The 13,595-nt window shown below is 40.0% G+C and overlaps 1 protein-coding gene across 2 annotated transcripts in view; it reads left to right on the top strand.

The window, feature by feature from the left end:
• Nucleotides 1-13,595, top strand: part of LOC140481424 (PC3-like endoprotease variant B) — an 865,619-nt gene that overhangs the window by 220,357 nt on the left and 631,667 nt on the right. For both annotated transcript variants that reach the window (XM_072577588.1, XM_072577587.1), the window contains exon 3: nucleotides 5,675-5,788. In XM_072577588.1, the coding sequence (XP_072433689.1) occupies nucleotides 5,675-5,788 (114 nt within the window). The remainder of the gene's footprint in view (nucleotides 1-5,674; nucleotides 5,789-13,595) is intronic.

The following is a 13,595-nucleotide window of genomic DNA, read 5'->3' as shown; positions in this document are numbered from 1 at the left end:
GATTGGACTGTGAGCAAAGCATAAAACTAATCTTGGTACAATGTAGCATCTAGACAACAGTATTATTAATGTATTGCAAATGTATTATTTCTGTACTGAACAATTGGGTCATATTTTGCATCTGCAAAATATCTTGCAGCATGTGCTTTTAGACATTTTTCTTTCCTGCACCCTTCAATTTGAAATTGCATTGCTCTGTTAAGTGCAAGTTGATAATGCTACAGCAATGAAAATGGACATCTAACATTTGGTGAATGGTGCTAATTATCTGTCTCCTTAACAAATAATATCTGAGGATTGAGAAGGAAACCGGAATAATGGAGAAAGAAGGTGGGTTAGAATGAAATCAGGTGTGGAAGGAAAAAGAAAGATTGGTTTCAGGGAGAGAGATGGGAGACAAATGAAATGAAAAAAATACAAGGGAATTTTGGAACAAATGTGACAACTGGCTACCCATAGGATGAAAATTGTTAGTGTACGTTGTTCCCTTTTTAGATCAGAGAAACTGAATAATTATCATACAATTAAAAATGAATTTGTGCTGTTAAATACCGACTTTAACTTTGCACTGTGATTTAATTTGAGTTTAATATACAAATCCAGCATATTTTGAACAGTAATTGGGTGGGTCAGCTGTGATGCTTTTGTGTGAGGCTTTCAGTGGAACATAATAAATTGAACAAGTTACATCAATTCACAACTTGTACATTTCTTTTATTCCTTACCTGATTTGCTGGCCAATTCACAATTTTAATGAAAACATGCATTATGACCTTGCCACTAGTTTTCAAGAAGGATTTTGGCTATTGTAATTGTACAATTTTAATTTCAGAGAAGAAAAGTGACCGCATGTATTAATAATTTGAATATTGTGCCCCAATTCTGGACATATCACTTTAGGAAGGATGCGAAGGCATCAGAGAAGTTGTAGAAAAGATTTATGAAAATGATTCCCAAAAGAGAGACAAGGGACAGTTTAGAGATAGTTTAGAGGAGCTGGAGTTATTCTTATTAAAAGGACTTGAGAGAAGATTTAATTGAGGTGTTTAAACTCATAAGAATCATTTAGACAGAGTAGATAAAGAGAAACTCCTCCCAATGGAAACAGTTAAAAATCAGATTTAACATGAGAGGCAAGAGAACTAACAACAGAAAGAGGAAAACTCTTTTTTTGCACTGTTAGGATCTGGAAAGCACACCCTGAATGTGTGGAGACCGATTCAATCACAGCTTTCACAAAGGAATTAGATAAGCATCTAAAGAGAAAAAAAAATGTACAGGGGAAGAGCAAGTGAATGGGCATTTTTGAGCGTTCATTGCAGAGATCTAGTATGATCAGGATGCGCTGAATGGCCAACTCCTCTGCTGTATTCATTCTTTGATTCTAATCCAAGAGTTAATTTAAGTATGGGAATTACTCACAGGATTATTATGAATGCTTCAGCAAAATAACAGACTGAAAAACCAGCATGTGGCAGGCAGTGAAACATTGGAAGAATACTGAGGTGGAGCTTGTTTTGTGGGTACTTTGCATTAAGGAAGCAGCTTTCAACGACCCTGGAATACTACAAACTCCATGGGTGAAGAAATGTCTAGAGAGGCATTATCAGATGTAATCAATGTTTTTCTTTTAAAATGTGTGGGTCAGAAGGCATTGAAAGTTTTAAAAATTTGCACTGGTGGAGAAATGAGATGCCATGAAATATGACATAGAGCCAACTGCAGGTGGATGTGGTATCCTATGATAATTCATTGCAGGTGAGAGGAAGCGGTTTCAATTCTTTTCCTTACCATATGGTAAGGAAGCTAAGACTAATAAATAATTATCAGAATTTATTTGTACATTTGAAATTCTTGATGTCTACACAGTAATCACTGGCAGCCAAAGATTTGTAAAGTATTTAAAGTATGGTCTTTAATTTACTGAATTTCAAAGAATTTTAATTATAATCTAAAATATGTTAGATATATGCCGCTATAGATTATTTGGAATTTTTTAAAAAATGATTTACACAGTAAGCCTTATTGCTATCATAAATGGTGAGCATCAGTAAGTTTGACAAGGAGGTGGAGTAAAGTTGCTGGCAGTGTGCAATCATTTGTTATAATTTCATAGAGTTTATACCCACTGTGCCTACTAACGAGCTGGACCTACTCTGCATAGGTTCAGTATGAAGGTGCATAGGGTCACCTAAGTCAGGTCGAATAGGTCAAAGGAGCCTCAGGAGAAAGTCGCTAAATTGGTTCAGCTGGTGGGGCATAGTTTCTGACCTCATCTCCTCTCAAACTCTACAGAGGAATGAACAGAAGACTTCAAGAAGAAGAAAGTGACCTCAGCAACCTTGCAAAGTCATGACATTTTCCTGTGCTTTCTCCCAGTTTGTGGATATCCAAGAAGCGAGTGCGGTTTAACTGCATTTTGATTTTCAAGAGCAATGATAATCCACGGAAATGCAGAGACTAAATAGGCAGAACTGAGCAAGCATTTTGCCAGATGGAGTGAACATGTCAACAGTCTTGTAGTGTCTCAGATTCAAGATACACCTTCTGCTGTTTGCTGTATGCTCCTTCCTTCATTGTAGCTTGCCAAGTCACGACCTGGAACGTTCACATGACAACTGTAGAGAAAAAGGACAGGGAACATTATCATCATCCTCTCTTCCAATCAAATAAAGTACCAACTTAAAACACTTGAGATAGTTTGAAATGAGATGAGATCTGAAATACCTTTCAGAAAGGAAGTGCACAGTGACCAAAGAAGCAAAATATGAAATTAATGCTATGAAGAGTAAATGTAATTTTTATGTATCATGCTATCTATGTAAATAAATTAATATATTGAAAACTGTCTCACCTATCTAGAGGTAGCAAACATTTTCAGAGGTTCTGTAGTTAAAGGTGGGCAAATTAAGCCCAATTATTAAAAGATATTGTACTTAAAATCTACCCAAGGTCATTGTGAAAAATCATTCAGCCTATGTTGGAAGTGTATTCTTAGATAACAGTAAATTTGGTTTTATAAACAGCAAAGGTTAGTACAGAGAAATTCAGGAGAAAATACTTTGCCTAATGTTACAGAAATAAGTATCAAGTTATTATTACTTTGAATTTTGTAACATCTGGCCTGTAGTTGTTTTTGTTCCACTGGTGTGTGTCTATCTATGTGTATTCCATGTAGCTCATGGCAATTAGCATTCTTTTCAGTCCTGGAGGTTGATCAAGAGGAATCAGCGATTTTAAAACTGAGTACTGGCAAAGTACAAAGCAGTACACAGCTGGCACTGAAAGCGCTGACACCTTCTAATCGGTTATTCAATGCTGAAAGGATAACGGTTCTCGTTAACCCTGTGGAGTACTCACTGATAGATGATGGGCTGCTGATGCAGATGAGGGGCCCTTTACATATCTTAGAGCGAAATATTGAATCATGCTGGGGCTTTGGGAAGAAGATTAAAGCTGAGATTTTGCCTGTCAGGTAGGAGAAATTATTAACAGGGCCCTTTAAAGGGCATACTTTTTAAAAAAAAATCATAGCTATAAGAGTATGATTTTTCTTGTTTCAAAGAATCGATAGGAAATTGTAAAACCGTAGCGTCTCATTTTGGAGTCTGATTGTATATGCCAGTTAACAACTGACTGATCAATGACCATCTACCCTCTTGATCTCAATTTGGCCTTTTTTTGTAAAGAAGGGGTCAGGAGGCTGACAGTAGCATGGACAAAACTCTAAGGGACCATTTTATACATGGTTTTTGATTAACATACCAATAGTTGTAATATCTTGTTGTTTTAATATAGATGGGAACATGAAAGAAGTTAGAAATAGTGTTAGATGCCCCAGGTTTGAATCAGTTCTCTCTATTTAATCTAGTATTTATCAGGGCCATAAACTGAAAGCTAATAATTTTGGTCAGTCCTGAAATAAAGCCTGAAGCTTGAATTCCTGCCATTAGCCCTTGATGATGAATAGGGCTAATGAATACAAGTAAGTGGTTGGAATCTGTGACCAGCTGCATCAAGGCAGGTAATACAGCTCAGATTTAATTGGGAGCAGGTATTGGTGGGCTGTATTACTTTAATTGGTAAGGAGGATTTCTAAATGGAAAGGACAAAGTATAATGGCCAAATTGTGCTGTACAATAGCACTTAGGCTGGAATTGTATGCATTCGTTAATCTGCTGAGGAATGAGGCAATTCTGAACAATTTTCTCAGTGAAACCAACTCCAGAAAGCTTGTCCCTTTTGTTCTCCCTTGGGAAAATGCAAGATTGAAACAGAAAATACCTCTATGGAGGCAATCATTTGCCACGTGTGGAAAGCGGATACAGCTGTAAACTATGAAAAAGGGATCTTTGTAGCATAATAAAGGATGGAAAAGGAGATAAAGCCAGGGATAAGAGTAGGCCTGTCATTGCTTCAGTGAAGGTATAAAGTGATGACATTTACAGTGACAATTGAGACCATAAAACGAACTCAGTAAAATTTAGAGACAGAAATTTGATCTTTAAAAGACAGGCTGTGATAATTAAAAGTGGACTTAAACTGTTAAACAAGTCATTAATGAAAGAAGGGTTATAGGAGCCTTTTAAAAAGTTAATGATGCAGTTGCCATTAATCTAGGAACCATATTTTCTGTCCAAATCAACTACATCTCATCATTAGACGATAGTATAACTGTACACTTAAATAATATGTCGGTTTGTAAATAAGGATGGCCTTTAAATGTCAAATCATTAATTTCAAGGAATCATTTAAGAAGCTTATATATTTTAATATTGTGATGTCATCAGCATTCTTAGTAAAACATTTTTGTTAAATTCACTGAACTGTCAGTTATAACTTGGGTATATTTTCATTGACTTTTTAAAAAAGATATGCCATTCATTTTTGAGTGGTAAATTAATGTTGGAATGAATAGAGAACTTTGTCTTTAAAATAACAAAAAGATTGTAAATAAAGCTAACCTCATCAGTATTCTATGGTGAATCCTACCTTGTACAAAGTTTAAAATGTACAAATGGAGAATAATTTTAATTATTGAATCTATTTGATATTATGAAATGTTAGTATTGCTTATAATTGCAGCAAAACTAAAATAGGCTATGATAGTTGTTAAAATATCACAATAATCAAAAGATATGATCGGACTGCTCCATCAAATGATAGCTTGGAAATAATACGCTCCTATTTCAACATCCAGACTTATCTCCTCAGCGATAATGTATGCATAAACTAAGAGGACCGAGGAACACTAGAATTGGACCTTGGACCTCTTCTGCATAGTTGCTTGTGGACAAGCGATTACTCAGTAAAATTGGTTGGCTTTGCATCCATTTTACACACTGATTTCATTTTTTTAAAAGAAAAAGTAAACCCATATCTCACCTACTATTTTTTGGTGTTTTATAAGCAAGGTTTCTGGTCATTCCACTAGCAGACTATGATGAAACTGTCACCACATGATGTTTTGTGACTTCCTGATGAGCTTAGACAAAGCAAACATTTCACTTACAATCATAGTTGCAACATGGTTTGAGGCAATCTCAGTCAATTGGCTTAAAAGTTTGGCACAGGTTGACCATATTCCTTTCAGGTGTGTTGTAATAACACTTGTGACAATCAATATTATGATTCAATAGATTCTATAATCTCTTCTTACCTTGTTATAATGCAGGTTGGAAATTTAAAAGGGTTCCACATCTTGAAGGCTACAAATAAGCAATTTGGGAAAAGAATCAGAAAAAGGAGTGCAGAGCAACTACTGCAACAGCTTTCCCAGGATCGCCAGGTGGGTTTCATGTGTTGGCAAATGAGGAAAAGTGAGATGGACACTTCTGCTCATGGCTGAGTTCACATTTTCAAAGCAACACTCTCTGACGTAGAACAGAACACAGGTGTGTTAAATTGAGAGACTAAAAGATTTTGAGTCATTTTTAAGATCAAAATAGCAGATTACATGATTATAGCCTAATTTATTTTTCCATGTACCTCAACATGAAATTAGAAGATCATGATTTGCCCTTAGTAAATATTATATTGTATTAAGTAACATTTTCCCTCTAATACATATTTTAAAATGTAAAAAAGTTTAAAGAAAATAGTTCATGTAGATGCACATAGAGTAGTCATTTGTTTCCCTTTTGTCTACAATTTGTTCTTATTCTTTGGTCGTTGTGTAAATACTAACCTTTAACCTTTAAAGCCTTTGAGATTGATCAGGATTGTACCAAATCCTGAAAATGGTATGTGTGGTGGTGCACAAACTATTCCATGCACACTAGTAATGCTTGTTTAAAAGGCTTGTGTGTAATATTTCATTTTAAATAGCCTTGTAATCTATAGATAATCATTAATCAGTACATTACCTTGCTGCACAGATGCTGTGCGACCTGCTGAGTAAATGCAGCATTTTCTGTTCAACCTTTTTTTAAACCAATAATCTCATAGACTATCATAATAAACATGCTGTTCACTGCAGCTTTAGCTTTTTAACAGCACAAACTGTGAAGTATAATATAGGTACGCAAGTATAAGGTCCCACACTGTTTGCCCTTCACATCCATTGCAGTACCACAGCAATCTGGTGCAAAGCAAAGTTTTTAAGAGTCCTCAGGCTATCCAAAAGAAATAATTCTCATCGAAGTTTCAGATAATATGCATCTTTTCAAAGAATTCCTGATTTTTAACATGGAGAGAGTTAGCTACTCAACTTCATATATTTAATGTGTTTGACCCTTTAGGATGCATTATAAGAGATCAGATTAATAGATTAATCAGATTAATCATTCAGATTAATAGGCACTAACATTTATTGGTAGTTCTATTTAAAATATCTTTTGCTATCTGTTTTGTTAGTTTTGTTGAAACTCTTCTGCTGAAGGGGCACAAAATGGCAAAGTCAAACTGATGGACAGATATGATACCGAATAGCCAACCAGTTGGAGGAGCTGATGGAATAAATTTAATGCAACAGATGAATGTAACATCTTTTTGTACTTAAAATGTTTTGCTATATGCTGTATGGAATTTGCCACTGACCAAATAATTCTCAAATTTCCAAGATGAGTGATATGATTCTTTTCATCAGCTAAAATCATAGAATAAAACCACCTACCCTCATTTTTTCCTTCTGAATACTGACTGAGCTTTACTGACTAGTTAAGTGTAATTATCCTGGTTTATAAATCTGTTGTTATTATCTTACCTGGATTATCAATAAGTGGCTACAGACGATTATATTGGCTAATGTAAAGGGAATTGGATCAATGATAATTATGGATATGCTAAAAAGTTAATTGTTGTAGCTGAATTTATATGACAATGGTCTTGGAAATTAAAATAATCTGTCGTGAACTTAATTTGATGATGAAGTGTAATGGGGTTTGATGATATCAGTGAGGACAGGAAGCTCTTGTTTGGGTTAGATTTCCTCTTTGGTTGTGAGAAACAGGAGTCAAGAAACTTCACAACACAGTATCCTGGCAGTCCTGGTGTAATTGGTCTTGCACTGTACCTGCGCTAGTCCAGCTATAGTGGTGAAACCCATTGCTGTCTGTGCTTGTTAGGCTGCATCCATTTGGAAACTGATGAAGAGAGCTGTCCTTGTGAAATGGGCACCTTTCAGCAATGTGAATCCAGTGTTTAAGAGCGAAATGAAAGACACCAGTATTTGAGCCCTGAAATGATCCCACAATGACTAAACTGATTATCACCATGAGCTTCAGTGCTACTTGCAGAGCCCTTTGAGTATGTAAGGTGAAGATCATTATCAATGAGGTGTGTAAGCATAATTTTGTATGGTTGCAGGCTCCTCCTGCAACAACGCTTGGACTTTTCCAGATAAGTAAGCCAGTTTCATTAGAGCCTTCACTTGTGGATACGTTGAGGTCCTCCTCCATAGCTTTAGCTTCGGAGGTTATCCCACTTCCTACTCAGGCTGTCCAATATTGCTGTTACACTGCCTCAATTGAAACCAATTGCAAGCGAGGCACAGTAGTTTCAATGACAGAATTCCTTCTTTGGGGCAGCAACTCTGACTGTATGCTCCATTTGGTGCCAGATATTTGGGCAACCCCCAAGTTGCCACAAAGATCAACACCAGCTCTTCTCACCCTCTCCTGTGCATCTCCATCTTTCCAGCTCACTTTTCTGCTGAGGTCTGCCTGTTTGAACACTTCTTAGAACTTTTCATTCTTCAGAATGGTGTCCCAATCCTTTCTCAACTGCAAGACACTGATTTACACAGCTTTCTAGACTATGCCAACATTGTGAATACCTTAAAATTACTAATTCAGCACTCAACTTCGTAGTAAAATATTTCTTGCGTTGCCTGCAAGCCCCCACTCCATCTGCTTTGCCACACTAATGGAACTTGGCAGTGCCCGAAATGGGGACAGGAATTCCTGGTCTATGCTCTGGCTGCATTTAGTTCCCTCTTAAATCCAAATTCACCCTTGCTGTGTTAAGTAGAAGCTAGAGTGCAATAGGTGAGTGGGTGTGGGGATGAAGGTGATAGGTCAGAGAAGAGAGTGGGGGAAGGTAGCAAAGAGTACAATGGGTGGATGGGGGTGGGATGAAGGTGACAGGTCAGAGAGGAGGGTGGAGTGGATAGGTGGAAAGGAAGGTAGACAGGTAAGATAAGTCATGGGGAAAGTGCTGAGCTGGAAGTTTGGAACTGGGGTGAGGTGAGGGAAGGGGAAATGAGGAAACTGTTGAAGTCCACATTGATGCCCTGGGGTTGAAGTGTTCCGAGGCGGAAGATGAGGCGTTCTTCCGCCAGGCGTTGGGTGGTGAGAGAGCGGCGGTGAAGGAGGCCCAGGATCTCCATGTCCTCGGCAGAATGGGAGGGGGAGTTGAAATGTTGGGCCATAGGGTGGTGTGGTTGATTGGTGCGGGTGTCCCGGAGATGTTCCCTAAAGCACTCTGCTAGGAGGCGTCCAGTCTCCTGAATGTAGAGGAGACCGCATCGGGAGCAACGGATACAATAAATGATATTGCTGGATGTGCTGGTAAAACTTTAATGGATGTGGAAGGCTCCTTTAGGGCCTTGGATGGAGGTGAGGGAGGACGTGTGGGCACAGGTTTTGTAATTCCTGCGGTGGCAGGGCAAGGTGCCAGGACAGGAAGGTGGTTTGTAGGGGGGCGTGGACCTGACCAGATAGTCACAGACAGGAACGGTCTTTGCGGAAGGCGGAAAGGGGTGGGCAGGGAAATATATCCCTGGTGGTGGGGTCTGTTTGGAGGTGGTAGAAATGTCGGCGAATGATTTGGTTTATGCGAAGGTTGGTAGGGTGGAAGGTGAGCACCGGAGGGGTTCTGTCCTTGTTACGGTTGGAGGAGTGGGTCTGAGGGCGGAGGTGCGGGATGTGGACGAGATGCATTGGAAGACATCCTTAACCACGTGGAAAGGGAAATTGCGGCCTCTAAAGAAGGAGGCCAGCTGGTGTGTTCTGTGGTGGAACTGACCCTCCTGGGAGCAGATACAGCGGAAGCGGAGGAATTGTGTATACGGGATGGCATTTTTGCAGGAGGTAGGGTGGGAAGAGGTGTAGTGTCCTCCTCCTCGGATGCTGCCTGAACTGCTGTGCTTTTCCAGCACCACTAATTCAGAATCTGGTTTCCAGCATCTGCAGTCATTGTTTTTACCGAAGTAGAAGCTAGGCTGGGCTTGAGAATTGTGTTGAAACACACAGGTACAGGTATTGCCAAGTCCTCAGTTGTCAACTTTGGCAAGGCACAGAACAGACCGTTTTGATTTGACTTGACCAGCTGAATGGACTACTCCTGCACCTACTTCTATGTTTTTATGTCTCTACATTTGTCCAATGTGTCCTTTCCACTGACCCCTAATTGCTACTGCCAACTGTCTACCATTGCTAAAGAGGCTTTTCATTCCCATTGGTTCCTATGTTGTTGTAGTGGGTAGACAGCAACAGTATTAAATGATTGCAATGCAGGAATGGGTTGGGATTGTTTTGTTTCTTTCTTAGTTATCTTTTCATTTTCAGAGCTATTTTAAATGAAAAAAAATCAAGAGATTAAAAAGGCTCCAGTACAATCCAGTACTGTGGATTCAGTAAGCCTGGTGGTACTATTGCTAGACTATTAATCCAGCAATCCAGGTAACACTTGGGGCATTTGGGTTCAAAGGTTGCCATGGCAGATGGCAGAATCTATAATCACTTTAAAAAATCTGGAATGGAGAGTGTAATGATGGCCGTGAATCCACTGTTGATCATCAGAAAAACCTAGAAAAATCTAGTTCATTAATATCCTTCAGGGAAGGAAACTACCATCCTTACCTGATCTGGCCTGGCCTACATGTGTCTACAGACCCACAGCAATGTGGTTGATTCTTATCTGGTCTCAGGGTTTTAGGAATGGGCAATAAATACTGGTCTAGCCAGTGATGCCCACATCCTTTGAATGAATAAATAAAATCTGACAGCCTCTTAACCTACTTTGCAGATTTCCAAGTCTTGGAGAAACCCAGCAGCTCTCAGATGAGAACATTACAGGAAGGAAGTAAATGCATTATAATGCTGTTGGTGGGCCAAGAGGAGTAGCAGTGCTTCCTTACAGCATACCCTACCTTAACCACAACTACCTCTTTCATCAGACCTGCCTCCACACCTAATACATGATTGTTTATCTCCACTATGGCCTAGTGGTATTATTGCTGTACTTTAAATCTGGAGACCCAGATAATGTTCTGGGAACATAAGTTCAAATCTTGATTAGATTCTCTACAGTGTGGAAACAGGCCCTTTGGCCCAACCAGTCCCCTGAAGAGTAACCCACTCAGATCCATTTCCTTCTGACTAATACACCTAACACTATGGGCAATTACCATGGACAATTCACCTAACCCACACAGCAGCAGGATTGTGGGAGGAAACCAGAGCACCCGGAGGAAACCCACGCAGACACAAGAAGAATGTGCAAACTCCACACTGACTTTCGCCTGAGGCTGAAATTGAACTTGGGACTCTGGTGCTGTGAGGCAGCAGTGCTAACCACTGAGCTATTGTGCCACCATGACAGATGGTGGAATTTGAATTCAATGATTAACTGGAATTAAAGAGTCTAATGACAACCATGAATCCATTGTCAATTGTCAGAAAAAACCCATCTGGTTTATTTATGTCCTTCAGTGAAGGAAACTGCCATCCTTCCCTGGTCTGGCCTATATATGACTCCAGACCCACAGCAATGTGGTTAACTCTTATCTGCCTCTGGGCTTTTAGGGTTGGGCAATAAATACTGGCCTAGTCCTGTGACTGAATAACAAAACAAATCCCAGAGGTGTTTTGCAAAACATTTATTCGATCAGTTCGTTTTGTTGCACAGAGAAGGAATACTTTGAAAACCTATTTTTTTCTGGTACTTCTAGCATAAGCAGTTTATGGTTCAGGAACTTCCAGTCTTCAATCGTGTCATGACTGAAGAAAAATAGAAGAAACCTGAAAGCCATTGACCTGATGAGCTGTATTCAGTTACTAATACAGGCAGAATTGCTCAGCATGACTCAAAAACTAATGACAGTAAATTACCTTAGAGGCAACTGTTTCCTGCTGCTGTTGGCAAGGAGGATTTAATACTGGAGCTTCCCGATCAAATTTAACATTTTCTATTTTTGTTGAATAGTCACACTGTACTACTGGAACTGAAGAATAGTATTGTTTTTGAACACTTCATCATAAACAAATGAATCTTGAGACGAGGGAGCAGAGTAGTTTTGTGTGAATTAGCTCTCATGCATAGAAGCAAAATAAACCTTTGAAATGATGACTGGATCACAGCAGGTAGGAATTGCTCAGGAGACGGTACCGGAGATAGACGAGTCTGGAATTTTCCTCTGCTCGAGAGAGATTGTGCCAATTAATGGTAACATTCTGCTTTTGAGCTATAGTGAGAAGTCCAGATTGGCACAGTCTCAGTTATTCAAATTTTTAAAAATTCTTTCTCAAGATTGGGCTATAACTGGCTAGTGCCAGTAGCTATTGTCCATCCCTAAAATGTGGTTAAGAGTCAACCACATTGCTGTGGGTCTGAAGTCACATGTAGGCCAGACCAGATAAGGGTGACAAGCAGGAGGCTGGAACAACACAGCAAGCCAGGCAGCATCAGGAGGTGAAGAAGTCAATGTTTCTGGTGTAACCCTTCTTCAGGACTGGGGTGGGTATAAGGGGAGCTGCAGGTAAAGGGGGTGGGGTGAGCGGCGTAGTGGTGAGGTAGTGATAGGTGAATACAGGTAGAGGGTACGGCATGATTGATCAATGGGAGGAATGAATCCGGTTGGTAGCTGGAAGAAAGGGTAAGTCAGAGCAATGGAAGGGGGTGGGACTAGGGGCTGGAAAGGGCGTCAGGGGATGGGAAGGGAGGTTATTTGAAATTGGAGAACTCAATGTTGAGTCGTCCAGTCTGTAGGCTGTCCAGGCGGAAGGTGAAATGTTTTTCCTCCAATTTGCCGTCTGATTTACTGTGGCTTTGGAGGAAGCCGAGGATGGTCTTGTCAGAGAAGGAATGGGAAGGACAATTGAAATGGGTGGTGACTGGGAGATCAGGTCAGCCTCTGTGGGCACAGCTGAGATGCTCAGCTAAATGTGCCCACAGTTTATGTTTGATCTCTCCACTGTAGAGAAGACGTCATCAGGAGCACCAGATACAGTAAACTCGGTTGGAGGAAAGACAGGTGAACCTCTGTCTCACCTGGAAGGACTGTTTGGGACTCTGGATGGAGGTGAGAGGGGTGGTGTACTGGCAGGTTTTGCATCTTTATACAGTTGCAAGGGAAGGTACTGAGGGTTTGGGTCGGGGGTGTGGGGTGGTACATTTGGTCTTGGTGGGGAGAGTGTGCAATTGAAGGAGTGGCAAAGGGAAATGTTCTTACAGAAGGTGGAAAGGGGAGGATGTTCTTGGTGGGGTTTAGTTGGAATTGGTGGAAGTGTTTAAGGATGATATGTTCATTGCAAAAACTGGTGGGGTGTGTTTGGGGGGCCGGGTTTAGAGAAATGGAACAGGGAATTGAGGAGGTGTGGTGGTGGGCTATCTGGATGACAGGGGGAAAAGCACATTGTTCAAAATAGGTGGATATCTGGGATCTTTGGGGGTGGAATGTCTCCTTGTTCAAGCAGGTGCAACGGAGTTGGAGGATTTGGGAGAATGGGATGGAGTTCTTACAGGATACTGGATGGGAGGAAGTGTAGTCCAGGTAGTTATGGGAGTCTGTGAGGTTATAGTAAACATCTGTCTAGACTGTCACTGGAGATAGAAACAAAGTTCTTCCAGCCTCCAGCTTGTTTGCCTTGGATTCCAGCAACTGCAGTTTTTTATGTCTCTGACCAGGTTAGTGCAGTCGTTTTCTTTCCTAAAGGACATTAGTGAAACAGATGTTTTTTTTTTCTTTTCTGACAATCAGCAATAATTTCATCATTAAACTCTTAATTCCAGATTTTTAAAATTGAATTCAAATTCCATCATCTGCGATGGTGGATTTGAACCCAGGCCCCCATTAACATTACCTGGGTCTCTGGAGAATACCACCAGGCCATCAGCCTCTCTGAAAGGTAACAAAGGCCACTTTTCTGTGGTGA

The sequence above is a fragment of the Chiloscyllium punctatum genome, chromosome 9, assembly GCF_047496795.1.
Source record: "Chiloscyllium punctatum isolate Juve2018m chromosome 9, sChiPun1.3, whole genome shotgun sequence".
Classification (NCBI taxonomy): domain Eukaryota; kingdom Metazoa; phylum Chordata; class Chondrichthyes; order Orectolobiformes; family Hemiscylliidae; genus Chiloscyllium; species Chiloscyllium punctatum.
This window is presented reverse-complemented; position numbering and strand designations above follow the sequence as displayed.